Source organism: Macaca nemestrina, chromosome 1, assembly GCF_043159975.1.
Source record: "Macaca nemestrina isolate mMacNem1 chromosome 1, mMacNem.hap1, whole genome shotgun sequence".
NCBI classification, from domain to species: Eukaryota; Metazoa; Chordata; class Mammalia; order Primates; family Cercopithecidae; genus Macaca; species Macaca nemestrina.
Genome location: NC_092125.1, coordinates 188,648,340 through 188,670,268, shown reverse-complemented (window position 1 = coordinate 188,670,268; position 21,929 = coordinate 188,648,340). Strand labels below are relative to the sequence as shown.

Sequence of the window (21,929 nt, the reverse complement as noted above, 5' to 3'; positions counted from 1 at the left end):
CAGACTACCATCCTAATCTCCATCGCTTAACCACTTATCCTGGGCAAGTAATTTAATTCCTCGTTGCTCTAGGTTTCTCATCTGGAAAGGGGCATAATAATAGTACTTACTTCACGGAGTTGTTGAAAAGATAAAACAAGACAGTGAATGTATGTTACACAGCACAGTGCTTTGCTAAGAGGATGATCAGCAACTACCAAGCTTTTATTATTTTAGTACCACGCAAAGGTTGCTAAAAATCATTAAGAAAAATATAATGAAAACAACAGAAAAATGGACAAAAATATACGAAGGTAGCTCATAAAGAAGAAAAATAATGGCTCCATATACTAAACAAAGCAATGCAAATAAAACATAACAATTTTACCATTTCCCAGCACACTGAATTGACAGAAAACATTTTTAAGTGTGGTGAGATTTTAGGAAATCGACATTAGAGGGAATGAAATCGATTCATTCTTTTTACAGGGCAGTTTTGCAGTTTGATGATTTTAAGAAGTTATTCTAGGCTGGGCATGGTGGCTCGCGCCGGTAATCCCAGCACTTTGGGAGGCCAAGGCAGGCAGATCACAAGGTCAGGAGATCAAGACCATCCTGGCTAACACGGTGAAATCCCATCTCTACTAAAAATACAAAAAAATTAGCTGGGCGTGGTGGCAGGCGCCTGTAGTCCCAGCTACTCGGGAGGCTGAGTCAGGAGAATGGTGTGAACCCAAGAGGCAGAGCTTGCAGTGAGCCAAGATCATGCCACTGCACTCCAGCCTGGGAGACAGAGGGAGACTCTGTCTCAAAAAAAAAGAAGTTATTCTAAGGAAATAAATAGATATTGCAACAGTATATGCACGAGGATGTTTATTGCAACATCTGTAGTTTCTGGTGTTGAAAATTTGTGAACAATCTTAATGTCCATCTGTAGAGGTTTTAAAATAAATACAAATTATGAAAGTTCCTTACAATGTAATACAATTGCCACCTATAAAAATAATGGTCAGCCAGGCACACTGGCTCACGCCTGTAATCCCAGCACTTTGGGAGGCTGAGGCAGGCACATCACATGAGGTCAGGAGTTCGAGACCAGCCTGGCCAACATGGTGAAACCCCATCTCTACTAAAAATACAAAATTTAGCTGGGCATGGTGGCGGGCGCCTGTAATCCCAGCTACTCGGGAGGCTGGGGCGGGAGAATAATTTGAACCCGGGAGGCGGAGGTTGCAGTGAGCCGAGATCGCACCACTGCACTCCAACCTGGGTGATGGTGAGACTCGGTATTAATAATAATAATAATAATAATAATAATAATAATAATAATGGTTAAAATGAGTGCCCCTTTGTCCCAGTCGTCATCATTTCCTGCTTTGATTAATCCCTGCCACCTGTCTCCTTCTCAACCCATTCTCTACACAGCCACCAAGGCAAATATAGTTATGTCACTTCCTTGCTTAACGCCCTCAGGGCTGCTCACTATAAAATCCTAAAACTGGCCTTATAAGGCTGGAGTCTCATTTCTCTCCTCCCTTTACACTCCAGCAACACAGTACTCAACAGGCTTCTCAGTTGACCTTTGTGTTCATTTACATGCCTTGGGAGTTTCACATTTCATTGAGCTGCATTGGTTATAACGATCCTGTTTTGTCCCCTAACAATTTTCACTTCTTTGTAGTTTTTACAAAAATGTTAAGTGTTGTTTATGGAACTCTTTGTTTATATATGTCTCTCCCATTAGAGTTTAAATCCCATGAGAGTAACAATTATCACTGCTTTAGCCACTATTTTATCCATTCACCTAGTGTAGTGCCTGACCTAGGTGCTTGATGCATATTAGTTTATTGAATGGATGAATGAATGGTTAAATGAAATGCAGGCTACGAAATATACAGTGTGAGTAAAAGAGGGACTAAAGACTTCATGTGACCATACCAGGCACAGAAACTGGCTACTTCCTGTAGTTGCATGTGGCCTGGGCCCTTTCCTGAAGGGAGAGAAGGAAGAGGTGTACCTCTTACCTGGGAAAAGCACAGCTGGGTGGGAGTGGTGGCCTTGGGGGTTCCCATGCCTTCTGCTCCCTGGGAGGGAAGGGGGTTCACCACCCAAGGTGCAGGGGGCCAGGGGAGGCAGTGGCAGCCGAGAGACTGAGCTATTAAGTTCTGTGTTTTGGGACAGGCCTCAGGGTGTACCCGGTGCAGGCAGAGATCAACCTCTTGCACAGTGAGTTTCCCAACTAGGGCAGCGTCAGGGCGCGCCCTAGAGGACAGGAAGGGGAAGAGTTGCCAGGGCGAGACTCCGCGCAAGCCACTTCTCTGGGCAATCAGCCACCACAAGGTCTCACATTGTACCTGGACTCTGATACGACTGGGACCCTGGGGCTGTGCTTGAGGGTGTGACTGGCCACTGTGGGGGTGTAGGGGGGCTGTTCATACACAGGGTTCTCCCAGATATTCCTTTTCTTTTCTTTTTTTTTTTTTGAGATGGAGTCTCACTGTGTCGCCCAGGCTGGAGTGCGGTGGCACAATCTTGGCTCACTGCAAGCTCTGCATCCCGGGTTTACGCCATTCTCCTGCCTCAGCCTCCCGAGTAGCTGGGACTACTACAGGCGCCTGCCACCATGCCTGGCTGATTTTTTTCGTATTTTTAGGAGAGACGGGGTTTCACCATGTTAGCCAGGATGGTCTCGATCTCCTGACCTTGTGATCCGCCCACCTCGGCCTCCCAAAGTGCTGGGATTACAGGCATGAGCCACAGCGCCTGACCTTTTTTTTGTTTTTTTGATACAGGGTCTCACTCTGTTGCCCAGGCTGGAGTGCAGTGGCATGATTGGCTCACTGCAACCTCCACCTCCCGGGCTCAAGCGATCCTCCCACCTCAGTCTCCCAAGTAACTGGCACCACAGACACGCACCAAGCCCTGCTCATTTTTGTATTTTTAATAGAGACAGGGTTTGACCATGTTGGCCAGGCTGGTCTCCAACTCCTGGGCTCAAGTGATCTGCCCACCTCAGCCTCCCAAAGTGCTGGAATTCCAGGTGTGAGTCACTGTGTCTGGCCCCAGGTACTTGTTCTTGAAGACTACTCAGGCCTATAATCCTAGCACTCTGGGAGGCTGAGGTGGGAGGAATGCCTGAGGCCAGGAGTTCAAGAACCATCTGCTCAACATAGGGAGACCCCCCATCTCTGCAAAAAATTACCTGGAAGCGGTGGCATACCTGTGGTCCCGGCTACTCAGGAGGCTGAGGTGGGAGGATCACTGGAGCCCAGGAGGCCCACGCTGGAGTGAGCCGTGATTCCAGAGACCCAAACAAACAAACAAAAAACAAAAAGACTGCACGGGGTTGGGGGCAGGGTAATAAAGACGCTACTGCCTCCACTTGTCAACAACCCTGACCTGGCTGGTCTGTCAGCCCTCCCGGGTCTCTGTCTTCTATGATGTCAAAATCTTTTGCTTGCTTGGTTCCAGAAGTGGACTCCCTTCCTCCAAATCACCATATCTGTGCCAGAAAATGCCAGGCCAGCCTGTTTGCTTGTTTTCTCTTTTCTGGGCAGTGGGGCCCTTACGTCCCAGGTCCCTGCTCAGCCCCAGATGTGTAACTGTGCAACGTTTGTCACTGAGACGCCTCTACTTGCACTTCACATTCATCTTCTTGGCTCCAAGCAGGGCACTAAAGTCGATTTCTCTTTGTGATCCCTGTGCCTAAGCCCAGGGCCCAATAAACACATTCTGAAGGAATGAACTCATCCATTTATTCAACTTTCCGGTATGCAAGAACTTCTTTTCATGGAGTGTCACGGAGGCCCTGAGGGAGGAATGGTAAACGGGTAGGGGTGTGCATAGCTCTAGGAACAGGTTTAAGGTCTAGGCTTTAGAGTTGGGGAAAGGGGAGCTATTACAGATTTCAAAAAGGTCATAACTGGCCTTAACCTGTGCAAAATCTTGGGGGTGAAAGGGCAGACAGGGAGTCAGGCCGGAGGCGATGCAGAAGTGAGGAACATGGGGAGGTCTTGGTAGTGAAGAGTTCACATTGAGTGGATGTGGGTTCTGAGTTAGGGAAGCTGGTGGCACTTTGTGTGTTGAGACTGGGTTGGAAGAAGAACAGAGCTCACCACATCTCTGGTATGGAGGGAGAGGAGGAAAAGAGCAGTATGCGAGGGCAGGTGGCTCAGCTACTGCTTCCTTCTTGGAGCAGGTGACCAAGGAGTTTGGCTATCACTCCCTGCCCATCCCAGGCTTCTTGCTTGGGGAGGGGCCTCCACCAACCTCCAGTGTTTTATGTTTTGAGTCATGGCTGAAGAAAGCCAGAGAGGAAATAGAAGAAAAAAGGTGGAGCTGAAAATGGAGGCAAAGTCCATGAGTTGGGGACCTACATGGCCCCCTTCAAGTAGCTCAGGCCTGGCAGCTTGTGCTGGGCTTGTGGAAGATTCCCTCTTAAGAGGTGAAATACCTCAGGAAGCAAGCCCCAGCACGGGTAGGGCTTGTGGGTCTGCGGGGCTGGGCCACTGGTGTTCACCTGACCACGCCAGCTGCCCGCACGCCAACTGCACCCAGGAGCGGGCCACACGGGGTTTTGCTGAGCACGTCAGTCAAACCAGGGCGGGGAAGGTGTCTTCGCCCTGGGCAAGGCCAAGAGGGACACGTGCTGTCCTGACGGTCCTGCAGCCTGCGCACACCTCACTCCTCCCAAGGGCTCATGTCGGTGTCGATGGCCACGCAGTTGTAGGCCGCATAGCGGAGCTTCTCCTCGCATACCTTAGCGCTGTGGGAATGGGGACTTGGTCAGATCCATCCATCACTACCAGGGGTGATGGGGCTCCCCTGGGCCCCAACTTGAGCCTAGGAAAAAACCCACCTGGCATAGTGTGGCAGGAAGAGGGTGCTGGAGCAGGTGGAAGACTCGGGCAGCGCGTCTGTGGTCTCGTAGCTAGGGGCATTGAGGGACCATAGGTCAGGAAGATGTGTTGGGGCACATGTATGTGTGTGGGGAGGGAGGACAGCAAGTGGCCGTGGCACCTTCGGGCCTCCCTCCAGCACTCACCCCAGCTTGTCTGGATAGATGTAGATTCGTGCTGGCAGGCGGCTGCGGCCTGTGACAAAGCGCAGGAAGCGGCTCCGGTCCTCTGGAGGGAGAAGGAAATCAGTGCCCGCGTGGATGGTGAGGGAGGGTCTACAACTTCTACCCTGCCTCTGCATCCCAGCAACAGAGTCCAAACCCAGGCGTCACCCTGCCCTCCTCCACTGACCGTTGGTGAAGTTGTTCAGTGCCTCCCAGAAATACTGCACCCGTGAGTCAGATGGCTCGAAGTCCTCAAACCGGGCTAGTGGAGACAAGGCCAGCACTCATTCTTGGGTCTCATCTTGCCCAGTCCTTGAGCCCCAACCCCTGTGCTGTGCTGTGCTGTGCTGCCCTGCCCTGCCTTGCCTTGGGGAACTCACTGAGCTTGCGCAGAGCATCCACAGTGACCTCTGGATCCCCACACACTTTCTTCTCCAACTCTTGCCAGGTCAGCAAGTCCAGCACAGCCTGTGGCACCACCTTCAGCAGACCTGCCTGCATAGCTGCCACCTGGAGAGTGGGTAAAAGGCTTGGCTGGGGAAGAGGTCACACCTCCTGCCTTACACTGGGGGGCATCACTGTAGCCTCTGAGCAGCACAAAGGTGGCACCGAGGAATGCTGGGGGCCAGAGTTCTTGGAGTATTGGTGGCCTACAGGCTGCACTCTGGGTCCCAGGAGCTGGGGCTCAGAAGGGGCCAAAGCTCTCTGTTCTACTGGCCTCTGGGTACTACCTGCTCCTTGCTCTCCTCTAGCCGTGCCTTCTGGACCAGCTGGATGAAACGAGAACGGTCTCCATATCCCACGATGATGCCTGCGCCCCCAGGGATCAGCTCCACCACCTGCTGGTCACTCAGTACAGTGGTGAATGTTAGTTCCTTCCCAAACTTGAACTCAAATGTCTCCTTGTCCATTCCTTCCATCACTTCCAAGAGCTTCACCTAGGGGTTGGAGAGAGGCAGGGAAGTAACCTTTTCACTGTGGAGACAGTCCCTGTCTTTCCACAAGATGCTCACAGGGAAGCAGAGACAGCCAGGCAAGGCAGTCACCATGCAGGCAGCAGGGAATGAGGGTGTCAGTACAAGAGCTGTAAAAGCATCAAGACAACACCTAACCAGCCTTGGAGGCCAGAGGAGGCATCCTGTGGGAAATGGCGTCTCAGCTGAGACCCAAATAATGGCTGGGCTATAAGGGAAGTTAGGGGAGAGAACATCTTGGAGAAAGCTGGAAAGAGCAAAAGGCCTAAGGAAACTATTTGGCTGGAGCCTGAATGTGAACCAAGTGCCTGGAGATATAGAGTTCATGTAAGGCCTTTACAGCTTCTGCATTCTATCCTAAGCCCAGGGCCGAGCCACCAATGAGTTTAAATAAGGAAAGTGAAATGAATTATTCTGGCTGCATGGAGACCAAATGGGTAAGAACGGAGACAGGGACACCAGCTTTTCAGTAAGTGATTAGCTCAGGAGGAAAGGTGTCCTCAACCAGGCAGGGAGATAGTAGTGAGATAGGAAAAGCAGACAGATTACAGAGACAGACTTAAGAATGTGGGGGTGAGGGAGAAGAAGGGGTGAAGGATGGCCCTGTGGGCTTTGGGATGGGGAGGAGTGGGACATGGTGTCCTTTTGAGGCAGGAGCCCTAGAGGGGAGCAGTCTTGGGAGAAGATAAAGAATACATTGAGCCTGAGATGTGACCTTGGGGCAAACGTTGAGGATGCAGATACATATATGGCCCCAGGCTTAGGAGAGGCTGGGGCTAGAGGTCAGGATTTTAGGGGTCACAAGTCTACAGACAGTAGTTGAAGCCATGGGAGTGGATGGATTGGAGAGGGATCTTGTGTGTGGTGAAAGAACACGGTACAGAACAGCCTTAGGGAAGACCAACCTTTAGGGGCTAGGCAGAGGAACCATTGGTTCCAGGCCCTACTCACCAGCACAGAGTCCACAGCTGGGAAGTCCTTGCTCCAGCTCACCTCTTCGCCAGAAAGCTGCTTCCACACAAAACCAGGCAGGGCCAGGACCTATGTGACAAATACTCCCTACTGTCTTCTCACCCTGAGCTGCCCAGATTTGGCTGGCCTTTCCTCGCAGGGGCCAGGGCTGATCAGATGGGGGTGTGGATAAGGCTACTCACCAGGAACTCCTTGCCCCGAAGGGCAGCCCCCATCAGCTGTCCAATCCATTCATACTTGGCAAAGTCTCGGCAGGAGGGGTTGGGCACATACATGTCCCGGGCCTCACCAGTGCCATTGCCCTGCCCCAGAGACAGAGCTGTCAGTGTAGCATGAGATATACCCTACTTTCCTGGCCCGAAGACTTCCCTGAACATTTTCGACTGGGAACATTTTCCACTAAATGATCCCTTCAAATGTACAGTGGCTCCTCCTCTACCTGTCTGCCCAGATGTTGCCCTGAGCAACTCAGTCCCTCCTCTGCCCCATTTCTATTTTTTTTTTTTGAGACAGAGTCTCACTGTGTCACCCAGGCTGGAGTGCAGTGGTACGATCTCGGCTCACTGTAACCTCCACCTCCCAGGTTCAAGCGAGTCGCCTGCCTTAGCCTCCCAAGTAGCTGGAACTACAGGCACGTACCACCACACCCGGCTAATTTTTTTTGTATTTTTAGTAGAGATGGGGTTTCACTACATCGGCCAGGCTGATCTTGAACTCCTGACCTCGTGATCTGCCCGCCTTGGCCTCCCAAAGTGCTAGGATTACAGGTGTGAGCCACCACGCCCGGCCCCCTCCTCTGCCCCCTTTCTAGCTCAAGCTGGCACCTGGGAGGTCTGCAGAGATGGAAACGGAGATTACCTGGTTGGCCGTGCGTACAAAGAAGGGCAGAGGCACGGGGGTATCCGCTGAGCTAGGGCACAGCTCTTCTGACATATCTGCCAGGCTGTCCCGGAAACCACCGCCTGAAATGACAGATGTCCTCAACTGGGCACTCAAGAGCCCAGCTCCCATAATGGGGTAATGAATAGGTCCCCCATCATCATTAGCTTGTGAAAAGCCTCTACCACTTTAATAGGACAGCAAGAAGGATCCTTGGGATCCTCCCTCAGGGCCTCACCTTGGTCAATGATGCCTTCTGCAATGAATTTACACTCCCACCACTGGTCATAGCGCATGGGCCACCTGCAAAAAACGTGGGCAGATTTGTCATCGTGCGGGGCCAGGTGCAGCACAATTCATCAGCCCAGAGAGCACCTAGGAAAAGCAGTCATGGCGAGGGGTGCCTCGAGGAGTTGTGTGTACACACAGGTGTCCCGAGTAAGTCCCTCACTCTCATGCCATACCTGTAGTCCAGGGGCTTTTCATATTTGTCAGAGGGCTTGAGGCCTTCATATACCTGGGGGCAAGGAGGAAAGGAGTCACAGGAAAGCAAGGCCTGGCCCCATACTCGCCCCAAGAACTTGTTCAGGTTCCTCTTGGCCTAGTCCCCTTGGCCCTTCACTGATCCTATCTCAGCCTGACCCTAGGTGGTGCAGACCTGTGTGAAGACTGCATTCTTGCAGGCAGGGTCTCGAGAGGGGCAGGCACGGTGTTCCATGGCAAGGCGGCGGTTGATGTATAGGCGTGGCATGAAGCTGGGCTTGCTGCTCTCTGAGTCACGCAGGCACTGAGCCACCAGGCCAGGCCGCTGGCGGGACAGCAGTAGGAACTGCTTCACTTGCTAATGAGGAGAAGTGGCCAGAGCAGGAATGAGTGGGCAGTCAGCCTCTGTCCAGGCTCTGGAACTTTCCTCTCTGCCTGTATCCAATTCCACCATTTTAGTCCAAGTCTAGTCCATTCCTGTCCTTGTCTCCAGTCCCTTCCTTAGTTCAGCCACCAGGGAGAGCTTTCTAAAACAAAAAAAATTCTAATACTGTCATTACCTTACTTACTTTTCCAATAGCTCCACTATCCTGGGACAAAGTCCTTGCTTCACAGCCTGGCCCACAGGGCCCTCTGCAACCAGGGCCTGCCTCCTGCCCACATCCTCCCACCCTCATCCCTCTGTCATACTCACACCTACCTGTACACTTTTCTCAAGTCATCTTGAGCTGCTGTTAACTCCTGGTATGTACCTTTCACGTTACCTGCCCTGCCTGTGCTGTCAATAGCTCTTGGGTATTCCACACACTCATCTGGGCAGCGGCCTCCCAAACACTAAATTTGGACCATCTGTTCTGGCTTTCTTCCTGTGTTCCCAGACCCAGCAAAGGTCTTGCCCTAGAGCAGGTTTCGGGAACTCTGCTAAGGCATGAACAACTACATGAGCAGGAAGGGGGAACGCACTGCCGAGACCAGCACTGGGTGGGACGGCTCACCTTAATCTCACTGAAGGTGCCCAGTGTGTGGTCCCAGGCAGGTACCAGGTGGTGCAAGACACTGTCGAGGATCTTGATGAATCTGGCATGGGTGGGTAAAGACTGACTGCAGCTAAAGAGTTTGGCATACATTTAAGACCCCCAACTCCCCAACATACAGGGACAGGAGAAGGCAGGACCTGGGGGCTTCTCTGACCCTTGAACAGCTTATACTATGAGACCTTGGGAACCTCCTCCATGCAGACACACAAGGCTCAATGCTGGGGGAAGGGAAGGGCCCACAGGTCCAGGGCCACAGCCACCTCTGCAGGAGGACAGCTCTGCGGTACAGTACTTCAGGGTCGGTGCCTTCCAGGCGTGGGTATCGCACCAGACTAGTCGGCTGGAACAGGTCTGCATTCAACCCTAGTTCCCGCTGTCTAGAGGACTTGATCTTGACCCCTCGGAGACGAACATCAATCCCATCATCTGGGGAAAGGGGTCAGAGTGAGGTCATTTACGGCACCTGCTGGCTCCTCGGCCCTCACACCTAGGAATGGCTCCTTGAACGCTCAGCCTTTTGTCACCCTTAACCCTAGAAACTTGGGACCTTCGGGATCACCTTCTATCACCTGACTCTGATTTATCTATTCCTGCTGATTCCTCCGTCTTCCACTATAATGCTGGCATGCCTGAGGGTCCCAACTCAGTTCCTTTTCCAGGTGAGCCCAACCACCTGTATGGCTTTAAGGCAGGCCTATACCTGGCACATCCCAGCTGCTCAGGGCCCAAAGCTCCAAATCTCGGAGTTAGTTCAGCATCACCTTCACCCCAACTCCAAGCCTATCCTCTTCTCTCCACACTCACTGTCTGTCTGCCCCATCTCCACATCAGGCTCTCTTTCCCTCCTTAGAGCCTTAAGCCTCACCTCGGCACTCCACGATGCGGATCTCGATGATCGGGAGGTGGACAGTCATGTCCTCCAGGACACAGACATCACCAATCAGGGTCCTGAGGAGACGAGTGTGAGGCACTTCGGATACCTCCTGCCTCAGGCCTTCAGAGACTGCTGGAGTCTCACTCAAACTTAGGCTTCCAAGCTGGGCTAGGCTTGGAACACACCCTACTTCCCTCCCCAGGCCAGTGTGCTCACTCGTCAATGCTCACGTCACTCAGCTTCTTCAGGTTGTCCCCTTCGCCCCCATAGACCACCACCCGCTTTGGCATAAAGTTGTCATCTGTGGTATCTACTGTAAGTAGCAGCTTCCTGAAAGGTCAGAGTGTGAACATGAGTCTTTGTGAACCCACAGGAATGTGGCTCACCCATCCTGTCCTGCCCATAGCCTACTTACTTGACAATGGTGCCCTTCTTCATGGTAAGCCGTACCCAGTGCTGGCACTGGGACCCATCGCTCTCCCAGTAGGTATCGGCATTGCTGTCTGTCAGGCAGGATACATTGAACTCCTCCTGGGGAGGGGCAGAGAGGTGGAGTCAGTAGTTACCCTCCCTCCCTGAGCTGGGCTTGTGCTCTGGACCAGGAGGACCAGAGAGAAAGCAGAGTGAAGCTGGGCTAACAGGCAACTGGTATGGGATAGGGGGCCGCTGGGTATGTAGGGGTTCCTACAGACTTCCAAGATGGGGAGCTGAAGTGAGTGTGGCCCGTGGGGACCCTGTTTTGGTCCTGGCCTGGAGGTGGGGGTTCTTTCTGGATCTAGCCTTGAGGGGTGTGACTATATCTTGCCTGGGGTGAGAGGAGCCCCAGCACCCACCGTGTAGGAGGAAACGTCTATGCTCTCCACATACTGCTTCACGCTACCCAGGTTCTCATCCTCCTTGCCCAGGTGGTCATACAAGAAGTGGATCAGGTCCTCGTCGCACTCGTAGGTCCATGTCGGGGGTACATAGCTAAGCAACCCCAAGCCCCTAATTAGACTGGGCCCAGACGCAGAGCTCCTTCCTCCCCACCCCATTCCAGCTCACTCACAGTAGCCTTTGTACAGCTTCTGCGTATGCCTCTGCTGGCTGAGGTCTCGATCCCAGGCGATGTGAGTATGTCAGGTCCACCACCTGTTCCCACCTGTGGGCACAGAGTAGGGAGTGGGAAAGGGAGACATCAGCGGGCAGCAGGACACTACCTCCATGCCGTGTAGCCTTCTCCTGGGCTCTATCTCCCGGTCTCCAGACGCCCCACACGAGCCCCCTTCATGTCCCGCCCCTTCCTGTTCTTAACCCTGCCTCCGCTCCAGTATCCCACCCACCCCAGGGTGCGGCTGAAGTGTTCCCAAGCCGTCCTGGCCTGGCCTTCGGACAGCAAGCCCCGCTCCTTCAAGTGCAGGACCTGAGCACCGGCCGATAATCCACGCCAAAGAGTTGCTGCTGCCGCTGGAGGTGGTTGGGAGTGTCGATGGGTACCAGGCGGGCTCCGCCCTCCGCCGGGCGGCACACCAGCAGCCAGCCTTCCTGCAGCCCGCAGTCGCCCAGGTGCTCTGCCAGCTGCTCCTGCCGGGACGCGCCGGATGGGGACAGCCGTCAGGGAACTGCCCAGCCGCCTGTCCTACCCAGCCCAGGGCAAAGGGCACCGAACGCAATGCCAACTCAATACAGGGGAGGAAAGGGAAACAGTCAGAGGTTTCTCTGGCCCCGGGGGTCTTTTACCTGGTCCTGGGCGGGGAAGAGCTCACCTTTGTCAGCTTCACCCAGAGCCCGTGGCCGTTGCACAGCTCCTCGCCCGTGGTGCGCACGCAGGCGCCGCGCCGGAGCTCGATGCTGTCGCGGGCGGCGCGGAGGGGCCCGGAGCCGGTTCCGGGGGCTGGGCCTGCGGCGCCCACACTCAACCCCAGGCCCTCTGCCTCCCACACGGGCAGGAGCACGCGCGACGGTCCTGCCGGGTCCTTGTAAAGCTTGTAGAGCACCTCTTGCGGCACGAAAGCCAGCGCTGCCGGCAGCGGCCGCCCAGCGCGGAGGCTCCGCGCTGCCTCCGCCAAGAAGCGCACGCGGCCCAGCAGCTGCCGCGGGGACTCCAGCACCGCGCCCGGGCCAGGACCCGCCATGGCTAAGTGGCGGAGGTGAGCGCCTAAGGGCGATCCTACCCGGTGAACAGCTGGCGCGACCGCGGACGGAGCTTCCCACCACGCCCTGCCCCGCCTTTGGCCAGCCTTCGCCGTATGTTCTGGACTAAGCGCACCCAGCGCTCACCGTATTGCACTGTGTACTCCTACACTCAATCATATTACCTACCTCTGTGCCACCCTAACCCAGCCGACCAAACCCAAGATTGGTGATTTCTACCTGATCAATCTCCTTCTCTCCATTTCCTTGCTACTACCATTTTATCTCTACTGCTACTACCCTCATTCAATAACCGTTCTATCTGGCCTGGATCATTGCCAACATTTTTCTGGTTCTTCGGCCTGCTCTTTTTCCTCCCACTCCCAACGAATTTGCTGGACTCCCCATCCTATAGGTGGTGTGACTAAAATGTTTGAGACAATGGCTCCTTCCCCTGCCACTGACAGGAGTCTTGAGTCATTCGGGGTCTGTTTGTCACTCCTAATCCCAAGGACACTGGTAATCGTTATTCATTTTAATGTGATTACTGATTTCTGTTTTCCCAGTCTTATAGCTTCTTAAAGACCGGGGCTGTCTTGAGCAGAGCTAACCTCTACACCTACTGTAGGTCCAGGCTCTTAGTAGGTAATATAAGTATATGACGATTTCAGTTTCCTGAGCAGCCTGGTTCCATCATCCTCAGTATGCCTGGCTGAATAAGACTATTAGAATCATGAGTGGGACTTGAGCCAAGCCTCCGGATACCCAGACCGTCAGATGAGAACAAATTCCTCATGTCACCGTAACATACAGTTACAGCGGAGTTCTCTTTTCAGCGTTTGTTGTTGCGTCGCTACAGCGGACTTTACGGTGGAAAAAAGGTAGGGGTCCTACGGGCAGCAGCCAGGGCAGCCCTGGAGCTGTCGCGGGAGTCTGATCATGTGATCTTCAACATGGCGACGCCCTTGGTTCCCTACAGAAAGGGGCGGAGCCTGGACGGGGTGGGGGCAGGCTCACATTCAGGTTAAGTTGCGAATTGAGCTCGCAGTTACAGACAGCTGACCATGGAAGCGAACGGGTTGGGGTGAGTTCTCCAGAGCACGCGGTGTGGCTAGTTGAGCTTCTGAGTCTTCCAACTCAGGACTCTATCCCTGTACTCCCCTTTCCCCACCTTGGAGATCTCTCAACCTGGACTCTGTTAGCTGGGATCCTGAATCCTAAAACCATGGATTTTTGAGACGTTCATCCCAGGGGCCTTAATTCAAGGGATGCCTCAGGATTTCCAACCAGGATCTCTATTCTGGGACCATCAACTCTCATCCCTCTTTATCCCCCAGCCTGGGGATCTCTCAGCCTCTGAACCAGCCCAGTGACATTCCCGTTTCTGAGACTCCGTAGTCCGAAGACCCCCAAACTATCCTTCCTGGGCCTTATTTCCTCCCCCTAGTCCCTCTAGTTGCTTCGAGCTTGGGAGAGTAGGGACTAAGTGGAGGGAAGAGGCCCCAGGGCGGGCCCTTCTAGAGTTTGTGCACCACCTGATAGGCAGAGAGGCGGCGGAACGGGCGGAAAGCCAGGGTTTGGGAGCTGGCCTGGAGGAGGTAGATAGCGGTCCTCGACTAAATCAGCCTTATGAATCCGCACTTTACCCAACCTCCAGCCTAGCATACTGACACCTACCCCTACCCCCACCTGATTGCCAGACCTCAGGGTTTTCCGGAGCTGAAGAATGACACATTCCTGCGAGCAGCCTGGGGAGAGGAAACAGACTACACTCCCGTTTGGTGCATGCGCCAGGCAGGCCGTTACTTACCAGGTAAGAGTCAGGCCCTGGAAATCTAGATAAAACTCCGGAAGGCGAAAAGTTTTCAAGGGGCAGGGGAGGGCTCTGGAGGGCCTCAAGGCTGAGCCCCGTCTTCCCTCTGTATGCAGAGTTTAGGGAAACCCGGGCTGCCCAGGACTTTTTCAGCACTTGTCGCTCTCCTGAGGCCTGCTGTGAACTAACTCTGCAGGTGAGGGGTGCACAAAAGAGGGAAAGATTTATGCCTTCAGTCTGCCACCTAGCAACCCGTCTCCTGTTTCCTACAGCCACTGCGTCGCTTCCCTCTGGATGCTGCCATCATTTTCTCCGACATCCTTGTTGTACCCCAGGTACCTACTCAAATCTGATCCTGGAATATAATCCAAGGACCCCTTGAAAATCCTTCTATCAGTCCAGTCAAGGTTTACAATAAGCACTTATCCTAACTGGATCGAGGGAAAAACTAAGGTTGAAAGAGATGGAGTTTGGCAGTTTTATTCTCCTTTTCCTTCCTTCTGGAATGAGCTGAACAGAACCTTTCCTCCTGGATTCCATTTTGGGAACCCAGATGTTTTCTCCCCCTCCAGGCACTGGGCATGGAGGTGACCATGGTACCTGGCAAAGGACCCAGCTTCCCAGAGCCACTAAGAGAAGAGCAGGACCTAGAACGCCTACGGGATCCAGCAGTGGTAGCCTCTGAGCTAGGCTATGTGTTCCAAGCCATCACCCTTACCCGACAACGACTGGCTGGACGTGTGCCGCTGATTGGCTTTGCTGGTGCCCCAGTAATGTGGGACAGGGCAGGGACTGGCGGCGTGGGAAAATCACTCTGGCAGGTCTGGGGTAGACAAAGGAAGGGTCAGTCTGGCTTCTGTACATGTGACACCATCTTTCTATCCTTCTGTAGTGGACCCTGATGACATACATGGTTGAGGGTGGTGGCTCAAGCACCATGGCTCAGGCCAAGCGCTGGCTCTATCAGAGACCTCAGGCTAGTCACCAGCTGCTTCGCATCCTCACTGATGCTCTGGTCCCATATCTGGTAGGACAAGTGGCGGCTGGTGCCCAGGTGAGTCCTGAGAGAGAGAGAAATAGGCTGAGATTTGTTCTGTAAGGACGAGAAGCAAGTGTCCTAAACCTGAGAGGGCAGGGGTCTTAATGCCAGGGATGAAAGAACCTTGGCCTCCAGTGATCTAGCTGAGCAGCCAAGCCCATCCTGACACTGGCAGTGGGGCTTAATGCTCTGAGTATTCAGAGACCAAAGCTAGTGCTGGGATCTGGAGAAAGTAAAACTTTTTTTTTTTTAATTACTGGATTTATAGGGTCAGGCAGTATCAGGGATTGAAGTCATTTGGGGAAAATTGAGGTGGATTTTGTATGTGGGGGGAGCTTCCTCTTTGTTACATATTTGTCTTCACCATACCCTAACTAGGCATTGCAGCTGTTTGAGTCCCATGCAGGGCATCTTGGCCCACAGCTCTTCAACAAGTTTGCACTGCCCTACATCCGTGATGTGGCCAAGCGAGTGAAGGCCAGGTTGCGGGAGGCAGGCCTGGCACCAGTGCCCATGGTGAGGATTGGGATGGGTTGAGTGAAGGTGGGCCTGTGGAGCTTTCAGGCTAAGTCCTGCATGGACTGGAGTGACCACTGGAGGGCAGCAGAAGTACAGTCAAGAAAGATTAGCAAGGCCCTCTGTAGCCTAAGATCTGCTTTTTTTCCAGATCATCTTTGCTAAGGATGGGCATTTTGCCCTGGAGGAGCTGTCCCAAGCTGGCTATGAGGTGGTTGGGCTTGACTGGACAGTGGCCCCAAAGAAAGCCCGGTAAGCTATGGAAGGGTGAGGCCTTGAGGTTGAGGTGGGGGTGTGGAGCTGCCACGTATGCAGTTACCAGAACATGGCGCTGGCTTTGCTTCCAGGGAGTGTGTGGGGAAGACGGTGACATTGCAGGGCAACCTGGACCCCTGTGCCCTGTATGCATCTGAGGTAACAGACAGGGCCCCTCTGTGTATCTGTTACTGTGCACTCCTGTGGCTGTGGTTGTATTATTCTGTGTGCTTTTCTTTTTTAAATGTCTGTCTGTCCTTCTCTTCTACTCTGTATGTACAACATAAGCCCTAGGAAGACCGGACTTTTTGTTGCTGTTGTTCATTTGTATTTATGCTTCATGTCCAGACTAGGGATCTGATAAATTTTATTGAATGACTGAATGAGTTAACACTGAGTAGAAGCATACCTACATATGTGTTTGTCACTAGTATATGTAGGGAGGACAGAAGCTTGCTGGTCCTCCTGTAGCCAGTGCCCTGTTGGTCCCCCAGGAGGAGATTGGGCAGCTGGTGAAGCAGATGCTGGATGACTTTGGGCCACAGCGCTACATTGCCAACCTGGGCCATGGGCTTTATCCTGACATGGACCCAGAACATGTGGGTGCCTTTGTGGATGCTGTGCATAAACACTCACGTCTGCTTCGACAGAACTGAGTGTACACGTTTACTCAAGTACCACTAACAGATGATTGATCATTTCCAGGACAATAAAAGTTTCAGTGTTGAACTGTTGTGTAGTTTTGTGAAAGATGTGTGCCCATATCCTCAGTTCTTCTTAGCTTCTGCTCCTTCCCTGGGAACCCTCTCTATGTCCTCTTCACAAGTCATAGGGGTTAGGTATCACTGAATATGTACCAGAGCACTGAAGGATTCTCACTCCTATCTTACCTAAGTCCCAGAACTACATGGGGTAGGGTAGAGCTTTCGTAGCAGTTCAGTTTGTGACATTTGCAGAAAAATGGGTGGGGTCCTCACAGTATACAAAGGCTAAATTGATAGGGCTTTATGTCTGGGGAGGAAGGGAAGTATAATACATCAAAAAGGGGCACAGAAGGGGTTAGAATACTTCAGAGAGGCATGGGGAAGAAGATGGAGTCTAGGTGAGCAAGGAGAACATGAGGGACCCTCAGCTTTGACACCAAAATATAGGGAGGACATCAAAGCTCAGAGCTAGGTTGCTTAGGATTAGAGCTTTAGACAAGTCCATCATCAAGGCAAGAAGTCCTCTGAAACCAAAAGACCCTCTGGCACTCAAGGTTGCTTTATATTATTTTCTGAGCATCCCCTTTAATTTTCTCAAGATCTTGGTGTTTCCACCCTTCCTGGTGGTACCTGCTTCCCAGGACAAGGCTCTGAGGTGTCTGTAAGCTCTGGAGAAGGGTCTGGTATGGCAAGAAATTCTTTATCTGTCATTCTGCATCTCCTTGGACCACTAGGAGCCCACTGTGCTGTAGGCTGAACCAGCTCCCCGGCCCAGCCAGGGCAATGCAGAAGGTAGAGATGGGTTTCATTTAATGAAGGAACACAATTTCTGCTTTTAGAAAAATGATCGTTTATGTGATCCATGATTTATTCATAGAAAAGCACTGTGAGTTCACACACTTGCTAAAAAAGGGCAACTGTGATACAGAATGAGAGTGGCTTCTCTCTTTTTTTTAACCAACCCATTGGGCTGAGACGTAGGGGCCCTTGGCTGGACAGTAAGACTTGAGTAGCCACAAACGGCAAATACAACTTCTTCGTCAGTTTGGAGTAAAAAAAGTGATAGTTTGTCAAATAAAAAGTAAAGCAGATGGAGAAGTTCTTAGTTCACATTCTAGCTATACCACCCCTTCCCTATCACACCCCACCCCTAACTCAGGAACTAAGATATGAAACAGTAAACACCAAGACACTGGTATCCAACTGACTCTTCTGAATGCCTTTGCTACCTCCTGTAACAATTCCAGGCCGAGCATAGAGGTCAGGAAGGTAGCAGGAACATGATACACTGTGGAGGTCAGCCAGGGCTAAGACAGGACTGCCCACTAGGGCTAGAAATTAGGAAGGGAGAGGCTAAGAGCAGACCAGCCCTAGCCTCCAAGTCAGCGAGCAATGAGACTGTGACAAAAGCAGGCAGAGGAAGCTTGAGGTAGAAAGGCAGGGGAATAAAGCAAGTATGGGGTGAGAAGAGAACTGTGGAGCTAAAGCAGCCAATCTGATGGCAGAGGGAGATTGGTGCTTAGAAGCTTGTTTGGTGAGAGAATGAATAGAGGCGGCACAGAGATGGGGAACAAACGTTTAGCTGGTGAGAGAGATTTAAGAGGAACAGCAAAGAGAAATTTGGCAAAAAGGAAGGACACATTCATGCAGATCCTCAAACATGAATACACAGACATCCCTACATGTAGAAATATGCTCAGTTACACATATAAAGACACGGGCGCATGGATAACAAGCATACACACAGATACAAACATGTTTATACACATGCACTCATGTGTGCCCAGATACACATACACACTAAATATGCACAAACAGTGCATTTGCACATAGATGTGCATCCTCACATGTATGCAAAATGTGTATATCCTCAGGTAGAAACCCAGTCCAGTGTGCACATATTCACACAGGTACACAGCCATAGAACTGACACGTACACATAAATATATATGTGCACATACAGACAGGCATGCACAGATATATCTATGCACATAGACACATTTACTTAGCCATACAGATACACACACACGATTATAGATGAAACCACACACTCTCTAACACAAAGGTGACAGAGTAGATGAATATTATGAACTCAGCAGCTTCCCAGACCTTCATCTTCTCCCTGCACTTGTTTCTCAGGCGTTCAGCAGGCTCCTGAAGAAGCTGTGTGAGGCAGGAGCTTCAATGTCCTCATAGTTTTGTGAGGCAAAAGTCTAAGTCCAGTCCTGGCCTCTGTCCCTCACTCACCACTGGGCTATAAATGCCCTGTCTGTAGGTGGGGGATTCTGCATAGACTAGACTTGGGATTGATTCTAACTGGCCATTTTTCTCCTTGGCACCCCACTCTTCCACTGCTACCAGCATACACTCTGCAAGGGAAACCTGAGAAATGGTTGTGAGTCTCCTCAGAAAATAAGCATATCTTCCTACCCACAGCTACTTCAAGTGCCCATCAAATCAAAACCACAATGATAAATAGTTGTAAGTTTACAATAATTAGCAACACATATACTATAGTATTTACAGTCCCATAGGTGTGTTTGTTTCTCTGGTTAAGCAATCCCTGAGACGGAACAGTGTTCTGTGTTTGCCAAGGGAGACAGGGCCAATGCTCAGGACACGCTGGATACAGGGGCATGAGGTGGCATGTTGTGGGGTTTCTGGTTGATCTGCAGGGCCCAGCTCCTCCATGAACAGTAGGCTGTAGTGAGAAGCTTGCCAAGGTAGGCATATCAACTAGAGTTAGACTTTCCCCATCCTTAGCCCTGTGGTCCTTTGGCCTCAGCCACAGGTGCTCAGAGTCCTCTCAGGGTGGACAAATGTTTCAGTGTCCTTGGCCTGACGTGATACTACCTGGGAACCCAGGCTGCCCTGGCAGTGAGCTATCTGCTCTCTCAGCCAAAGCGCTCTCGCACCAGCAGCATCAGTTTTTTCTTGCCTTTGTAGATCTGTTTGAGGTTGTCGATGAACTGGGCAAATTGCAGGTGGCCATCCTGGGGCAGCAGGAAGGTCTCCCGAGCCTTGCTTAGAAACTCAATGAACTCTCCATAGTGGCGAGGGCTGATGTGTGTTAGGCGTGAGTGTGTAGTGTTGATATAGGCATTGATGGTGGCATCCAACAACTGGCGCAATGGAGCTTTGTCAGTGGACATGAGCTTTCCAGAGCTGCGGCGGCCTGGGATGCCGGCCAGGCCAGGTGCAGTCACTGTGCAGCGTCGTAAGATGTCTGAAAGCACTGTGGCACAGTGCACACTCTTCACCACCAGGGGGATGAGAGCTGCCAGCTCATTCTTGCCCAGAGAGTGGCTGAGAGCACAAGCCCAGAGCACATCATTGATGGCGGGATGAGTATCCTGGTTGTAGGCCAGGTTAAGATGGCTCATGGCCAGTGAGGCCAGCTTGAAGGCACGGAGCGGGTAGCCACGGAGCTCCATGTAGCGGGCGATGGTGAACAGCTGCGAATGGGTCATGCCACCAGCAGCAGCATCAATGGCAATCTGATAGGCTGCCTCAAAGGCGATGTGGTCTTTCTCACAGAGGGTAAGGGCTGACAGGGCACAGCTCTGTGGATCCTTCATAGCACACTGTAGGGCCAGCGTGCGAGCACAGCTAGCCAGTTCCTCCCGCTGTGGATAGTCAAGACTGAGGCGCAGGATAGTGGTGTGGGATACGGCTGTGGCAGCTACAATACTAGTAGCCTCAGTAGGGGTGAAGAGTGTGTACCAGCTCTGCAAGATGCTCACCAGGGCCCGCACACCTGTCAGGGAGAGCCTGAGCTCAGCCGTGGCCATCTGGGTCCTGATTCAGGTCTACCGAGATTACCATTTGGGGTTTGAACTTGGCCTGCAGCGATGAGTTCTCCCTCCTCAGCAACCCTGAGATGATATGAGGCAAACCAGGGCAAGGGGAGCATCCCAGATGGCCAGACCCTGTTTGGGGTCTCTTTCTATCCCTTCTTTCCCCAGGTTAGAGGGTTGAAGGTTTCTGCAGGTGCTCTTGACCCCTCACAAGGATGGGACAGTACAGCCTGGGGTTTGCTTGCCCTGAGGCATGGGTTGCAGATCTGCCAGGGGTTCTAGCTGAAGTGGGGCCTCTCAGGGTAGAGTCTTGTGCTGGGGCTTTGGGCTTTAGAAAGGGTCCTGAGCCTCCAAGTTGTCTGGGGTTTTTCACAAGCATGGACAGGGATGGGGACCAAACCACTGGGCCCACTACCTCCCAAGGGAGCACTTGAGTAACAACTGAAAATTCATTCTCTTAGACATGTCTCTGATGAGAGAATCAAGTGCTGCTGACATCAGGATATGGTTCAAGCAATGAGGACAGGGCTTGGGCTGGCTGAACAGAGGCCACCTTCTCCTACCAGCAGCCCCATCCTTTCTTAGGCCATCAGGAATAGGAATATGAGAGCTCTAAGGATTCACTGTCCTGTCCCAAGAGTAGGGCCTAGAAACCCCTTTCCGCTGGGAGTAGAGGGAGGTGGGAGACTCACCCACTTCTGTAGCACAGGTCACCAACCATCGTACCATCTCCCTGCGTCTCCAGTTAAGGGTTGATAAGGTCATCCGCATCACCTGGGCACAAAAGACGCCTTTCCAGTGGGCTATGCCTAACTGTTGTGACCTCTCCCTCCCCTTGCCATTCATTTATGCAACAAATATTTTCTGGTGCTTTAAACAGTGGTCTTTCCCCTGATAAATATAAAATACAGTTTAATTTCTTTCCTAGCTCTCCCACCAATCAGATAGGAGGCTTCTCTGATGATGTGCAGCAAAGTCCTTATTATCATACCTTACTTGACTTGCAGAAATGGGGAGGTAGACAGAAGACAGGGACCCCATGGAGCCTAAAGCTGTATCTTGCTTCTGGCCTTAACTTAAAAGTGGAGCCCAATTTATGAAATCCTTGCCTTTTCCCTTGTCTAGAACTTGTGTTCTGGGCACAAAGAAAGAGCCAGACTTGGCCTATGCCCAGTCTCCCAGAGATCTTACCTTCTCCCAAGTGTCACTAGGGCAGAAGTCTAAACTGAGGATGGCCCACTCTTCTTCCATACCTGTAACCCAAGTTCCAGGGCAACGTTGAGCAGGGTGCTGTCAGTACTACTGTCAGTGGGAGTAGCAATCTTGAATGCATCTTGGGCCAGTTTGAAGATGAGGGAGGAAGAATGAATGTGCTTCTGTATTGCTTCCAGAATTGTTCGGAGTCTCAAAGTGTCTCCTATAGATGCCAAGAG

The 21,929-nt window shown here is 52.1% G+C and overlaps 3 protein-coding genes across 13 annotated transcripts in view; 1 reads left to right on the top strand and 2 right to left on the bottom strand.

Moving 5' to 3' along the window:
• Positions 1–3,720: 3,720 nt before the first annotated feature.
• Positions 3,721–13,165, bottom strand: LOC105494928 (HECT domain E3 ubiquitin protein ligase 3). Of its 3 annotated transcripts, none has more exons than XM_011763964.3 (21): positions 12,006–13,165; positions 11,663–11,823; positions 11,309–11,401; positions 11,094–11,229; positions 10,676–10,791; positions 10,477–10,590; positions 10,252–10,334; positions 9,647–9,812; positions 9,345–9,426; positions 8,525–8,707; positions 8,331–8,383; positions 8,105–8,169; positions 7,846–7,949; positions 7,170–7,289; positions 6,967–7,056; positions 5,773–5,979; positions 5,422–5,551; positions 5,229–5,303; positions 5,024–5,105; positions 4,838–4,909; positions 3,721–4,744 (listed from the first exon to the last, which is right to left on the bottom strand). In XM_011763964.3, exons 1-21 carry the CDS (start codon positions 12,372–12,374, stop codon positions 4,660–4,662), a joined length of 2,586 nt encoding a protein of 861 aa, XP_011762266.1. In that variant the 5' UTR covers positions 12,375–13,165; the 3' UTR covers positions 3,721–4,659. The 3 variants fall into 3 exon arrangements, with proteins under 3 accessions (XP_011762266.1, XP_011762268.1, XP_070950175.1); XM_011763966.3 differs by having other exon boundaries at positions 11,583–11,823; positions 12,006–12,455; XM_071094074.1 differs by lacking the exon at positions 11,094–11,229 and having other exon boundaries at positions 12,006–12,455.
• Positions 13,166–13,302: 137 nt separating this feature from the next.
• The window catches only part of LOC105494926 (uroporphyrinogen decarboxylase), a 29,459-nt gene continuing 20,832 nt past the window's right edge, over positions 13,303–21,929 (top strand). The window contains exons 1-10 of one of the 6 annotated variants that reach the window (XM_011763960.3): positions 13,303–13,456; positions 14,073–14,185; positions 14,302–14,381; positions 14,458–14,520; positions 14,758–14,955; positions 15,078–15,239; positions 15,603–15,740; positions 15,892–15,992; positions 16,088–16,154; positions 16,490–16,724. In XM_011763960.3, the coding sequence (XP_011762262.1) occupies positions 13,437–13,456; positions 14,073–14,185; positions 14,302–14,381; positions 14,458–14,520; positions 14,758–14,955; positions 15,078–15,239; positions 15,603–15,740; positions 15,892–15,992; positions 16,088–16,154; positions 16,490–16,651 (1,104 nt within the window). In that variant the 5' untranslated portion in view covers positions 13,303–13,436 and the 3' untranslated portion in view covers positions 16,652–16,724. Of the gene's footprint in view, positions 13,457–14,066; positions 14,186–14,301; positions 14,521–14,738; positions 14,956–15,077; positions 15,240–15,602; positions 15,741–15,891; positions 15,993–16,087; positions 16,155–16,489; positions 16,725–21,929 lie in introns of those variants that run through there. The other 5 variants (XM_011763962.2, XM_011763959.3, XM_011763961.3 and 2 more) reach the window with 5 other exon arrangements.
• The window catches only part of LOC105494931 (zinc finger SWIM-type containing 5), a 197,969-nt gene continuing 193,583 nt past the window's right edge, over positions 17,544–21,929 (bottom strand). For all 4 annotated transcript variants that reach the window (XM_011763967.2, XM_011763969.3, XM_011763970.3 and 1 more), the window contains 3 exons: positions 21,750–21,913; positions 21,189–21,270; positions 17,544–20,456 (listed from right to left, as the gene is read on the bottom strand). In XM_011763967.2, the coding sequence (XP_011762269.1) occupies positions 19,594–20,456; positions 21,189–21,270; positions 21,750–21,913 (1,109 nt within the window). In that variant the 3' untranslated portion in view covers positions 17,544–19,593. The remainder of the gene's footprint in view (positions 20,457–21,188; positions 21,271–21,749; positions 21,914–21,929) is intronic.